A 4,627-nucleotide genomic window follows, 5' to 3' on the forward strand; every position below is an offset into this window, starting at 1 on the left:
CTAGCTGCCTGACCCAGAATACTAGCTTCCTGGCTCCGAATACTAGCTGCCTGACCCAGAATACTAGCTTCCTGGCTCCGAATACTAGCTGCCTGGCCCCAAGTACTAGCTACCTGACGCAGAATCCTAAGATGATAAGTTACGCCTCTCTAATGGAAGATAAACATTGTGGGTCACCGCGCAGGGTCCCTCGTGGCTTCGGTGAGTTTGAAATGCCACATTACAAGTAGCAGTACTGTTGAACCTATTTCCACTTGCTGCAGGCTAGTGGAAGCTGTTTGTTTCCTGTTTTGAGGGCTGGTTTTAGGTGATACTCAGGATGGTGGCAAACATTTGTTGAGTGTGTATTGTGTGCCAGACATTCTGCCAGTCAGCCGTGCCTCTTCTCCACTTATACCCATAATGCCCCCTCCCTAAGAGCACAGAACTGGTGAGGAGCACTCCTAGAACGTCACCCTATTGTGAAGGTGTTAATCTTCTATTTTTGTTCACTCTTTCCCAGGGTAAATAACTCAAAACTCTCTTGAAATGGCAAGAGCCTAGATGATAGGTAAGAAAGGGTATGCCTTCAGCTAATTGACACACAAAAATGATCAATTGTGGTGGTTTCCTTATTGGAGAAACAAGTCTCTGTAGCTAGTTAGAAAATCCACCTCAGTTCTCACACACTAAGTTTAGGGAGTCAAATGACTCTAGCTAAGTAAGCCAATGCTTCTCAGGACTCAGAGAAATTTTAACACAATTTAGTGAAGTGTTGGTGCAACTTGACGCAAATAAGTAACACCTACTCAGTCCATATTGCATTGAACTGAGGGACCCAGGGAGGCCTCCACCAGCAAGCATCCCCGCATGGAGATGGAGATAAGAGGGTGCGCCCCCTTTCAAGGATCTTCCCAGGCTTTTATTGAAGTCAGGTGTGATGAGAAAATACAGCACAGCGGAAAACTTCAAAGAGAGAGTAAAGGTTAAAAAAACAAGGAGTTTATCTTTAACTGTATGATTGAATTCATAATACATTCTATTTACTGTACTTGTGTCTTGTGTTTTCCTTATCACTGCTGAGTATGACTTAGGGCTGAGACGGTGGGCTGTGTCTAGTGAATATTGTTTTTAGTGCTCAGGGCCAGCAGTGATGCCTGGCTTTAGTCCAGATCAGACTTTCCTCAGTGCCTAGCACTTTTAACCCTGTGCTCTATCCCACAGTGAAGGCACAGATAAAACCTCTTCAGGTATAATCACTTACATTATTTCATATCTCAATTATTTCTTTTTTAAACACACAAACCTTTGACCCAAATATCTAGTACTATGCAATTAAACATGAAAGAGGAATGAAATAAAATGATAGTTATTTCTGATCTAGCTCAGCAGAAAATAATTTTGTTTTCTTCAAATTTCAGATTAGCATTTAAGCCATAAGAGACAGAAATTTAGAGTAAAGTGATGCTAAAAATATACTTATTGAATACTTGGGGGAGATTTGGCAAAAGAAGTAATTTCAGAGATAATGGGGTTACTATTGAAATTTATTGACTAAAATGAACACATTTAAGCAATTATACAACTGTACATTTGGGGAATTTTCATACTATTTAGCTAGTAAAATAAACATAACCTAGATAGACCAAGATAGATTAAGAGATTAAGAGAAACTCATTGAAATACTAAAAGTAAGAGAGTCACTGGTTAGGTTAGATTAACCTCATTTTACCCACATAACAGATCTATATTTGCCTGTGGCCAAAGAAGCCTTGGATTGCTCAATCTGTTTTATGGTCTTTGAAGCTTTAAGGTAACTTCTGAAGCTGCTTTTGTTGTTTGGGGGAGATCAGATGGGACGTTCTTGTGTTGCCATCCTCACAACATCTTTTTATAGGCTTTTGCTAGATTTTATAATTTAGTCTTGACTACTGGCTAGGGGACCTAACAGAATGTTCTAAGAATGAGACCATTACTCTCAACCTAACATCTCTTCTTTCCGGATAATGATCAGGTCAAGTATGATTTATCTTTTCTTCTTTCCATTGAAGCTACGAGCTCACCCCTTCATCATGACCGTGATAGGCTGAAACCAATCTTCTCCGTAGACCCTTCAACCTGGTCTGTGGAAGACGTGGTCACTTTTCTGAAGCAAACCGATGTTCCTATGTCAAACCTTATCAGCGACCTCGTCAGGCACCATGTAATGTATCTCTTCGTCCAATTTTCTAGCCACAATGCCTTTGACCTCTGTGCAGACCCTTCAGTTGCATTCTGAGTATGTGGGTGGTGGGGGAACCCTACCAACTGATTTTTCCATACGTGCAAAAGATTATTTTTTCCCAAAGTTAGATTCTAAATGGTAGATTAATGGTCCGTTCTTTAAATGAGTATTTAAGTGCCTAACACACAAACAGCAACAAGTTCACAGGAGATAATGATTGAGCATTGCCACTCTCAGGTTTTCCTCCCCTTTATAATGACAAATGCACAGGATCCTCACCCTACTCCCAGCTAGGCCTCGGGACCATGAGTATGAGGGGGTGACCACAAATTTTAACAGGGTACTTCTTATGATGATACCCCATGAATCCAGCAACGGAGCCCCTTTGGCTTGGTTATTGATGGTTTGTGATGCTGATACCCTCATGCGTTCACCAGACCATTTGCAGAGTAACATCATGGTCTATGTTTTTTTCTACTTTGTAGCTTTAATTTCTTTAATGTAGAGTTTTACTTAGTAGAAAAAGTATAGAAGGTAGCTGACAAAGGTAGTACTGTGAGAGACTTCAGGTCTTTTCAGACAGTGTTGCGGGAGTAACTAAAATTTTATTTTTAAACTGAAACTTGTGAAAACCAAGTAATATGCTTCAGGTAGTGTAAAACTGGTCAATTAAGATAATGAAGAATTTTAGGATGCCTCATGACTATCAAGAAATATTTTTATAGTGTGTCCTAACAAAATTAGTGGCCTCATATCTGATGTACTATTTTCAATCTGGTAGAAAAGTCAGTCATTTGTTTTAGTATAGAATTAGCTTCAGACAGCTAACTGGCTTTCATCATAAAGACAGTACTATATAGCACGTTTACAGTCTACACCGATGTCAGCATACCCATATTTTCAGCCCTTCGCAGAATGTTAATGACCATCTGAAATTCATCTTTACCATTCATAGTTTCTACTCTTCTGTCAAAGATATGTAGTATTTTATTCAACCTACAGTATGTATTTAAAATGTCATTTGACACAGTTCACTTTTATAATACACTAGGCAAATTTTCCTTTTTTCTTAAAATTTTAGGTAAATTTATGAATTATCAAATGGTGCATCACTATACAGATTATATTTTTAAAAGTTTTTCCACAAAGTAGATGTATATTCAGAGCATATCCATTTGGGATGAGCTACTCTCTAGTTGGCATTACATATTTTATATATATATATAAAAAGAAAGAACAATTCTGATAAAATAGGAAAGTATTCTTAGTTACTGTAAGTTCCTTCTCTCTGTAGGACATTGATGGAAAGGCCCTGCTACTGCTCAAGAGTGACATGATGATGCAATATATGGGCCTGAAGCTGGGGACAGCTGTGAAGCTATGCTACTACATTGAAAGACTTAAAGAACAAAAATACTATGATATTTAAAAAATGATTCTGCCAACTGAGATAGGGCTTACTTTGGGGAGTACCAATGCCTTCTTGATGGAAACTCATTTGTCTGCTCTTAGTAGTTTTTGTTTTGTAGGAAGTTCCTCTAAAAATACATTAGATTCAGAATTGCAGAACTAAATTATAGTCTAGTCTACTTCTTTAAAAACCATATAACATGTTAGTTTTAGCGTGGTCAAATAGGAAGTTTGCTCTTTACATTGTATTATTTTCATTGGATAGTTTACAAATATACTTCATGCCGGAAAGAGCAAAAAAACCTTTGCTTTTGGTTCATCTTTATATGTAGAACCAAAACAGCTAAAAAAGGAAATAGCAGGGATTGACAGCTTCTATAATTAAATCCATGAGAATTTTTCCACAGAAGAGAATTTAAAGGTAGCTTATACTTACCTCTTTCTCAAATACTTTGATGCTGATGGCAACATTTTGCTCATGCTCTACCAATTTCCATAAAGGCAATAGCCATATAGATTATTTATCTTTAAAAATGTTCTTACTAATTTGCAGATAAGTTATAGATAGAATAGGTTATAGATAGATAAAAAAGACAAAAATAAAAGAGGATAAGTTATAGATAAAAAAGAATAAGTTATAGAGTAAGTTATAGACAGGTAAAAAAGACAAAAATAAAAAAAGAAGTTACAGATAGATAAAAAAGACAAAAAAAGAATAAGTTATAAAGTTATAGATAAGAAAGAGAAAAATAGGGGCAGTGCCTGTGGCTCAAAGGAGTAGGGCACAGGCCCCATATGCTGGAGGTGGCAGGTTCAAACCCAGCCCCAGCCAAAAGAAAAAAAAAAAGAAAGAGAAAAATAAAAAATAAGTTATAGATAGAATAAGTTATAGATAGATAAAAAGACAAAAATAAAAAAGAAATTATAGATGTGTAAGATATATATAGATGAGAAATAGAAAAATAAAAAATAAGTTATATATAGATAAAAAACAAAAAAAGTTATAGATTAAGT

The 4,627-nt window shown here is 36.5% G+C and overlaps 1 protein-coding gene across 1 annotated transcript in view; it reads left to right on the top strand.

The window, feature by feature from the left end:
* The window catches only part of SCML1 (Scm polycomb group protein like 1), an 8,221-nt gene extending 4,029 nt beyond the window's left edge, over positions 1-4,192 (top strand). Inside the window, exons 6-8 of the mRNA XM_023514373.1 lie at positions 1-201; positions 2,031-2,182; positions 3,498-4,192. Of these exons, the coding sequence (XP_023370141.1) occupies positions 1-201; positions 2,031-2,182; positions 3,498-3,632 (488 nt within the window). The 3' untranslated portion in view covers positions 3,633-4,192. The remainder of the gene's footprint in view (positions 202-2,030; positions 2,183-3,497) is intronic.
* The last annotated feature ends 435 nt before the right edge of the window (positions 4,193-4,627 follow it).

This window comes from Otolemur garnettii, unplaced genomic scaffold, assembly GCF_000181295.1.
Source record: "Otolemur garnettii isolate 467f Iridium unplaced genomic scaffold, OtoGar3 scaffold00051, whole genome shotgun sequence".
Lineage (NCBI taxonomy): Eukaryota > Metazoa > Chordata > Mammalia > Primates > Galagidae > Otolemur > Otolemur garnettii.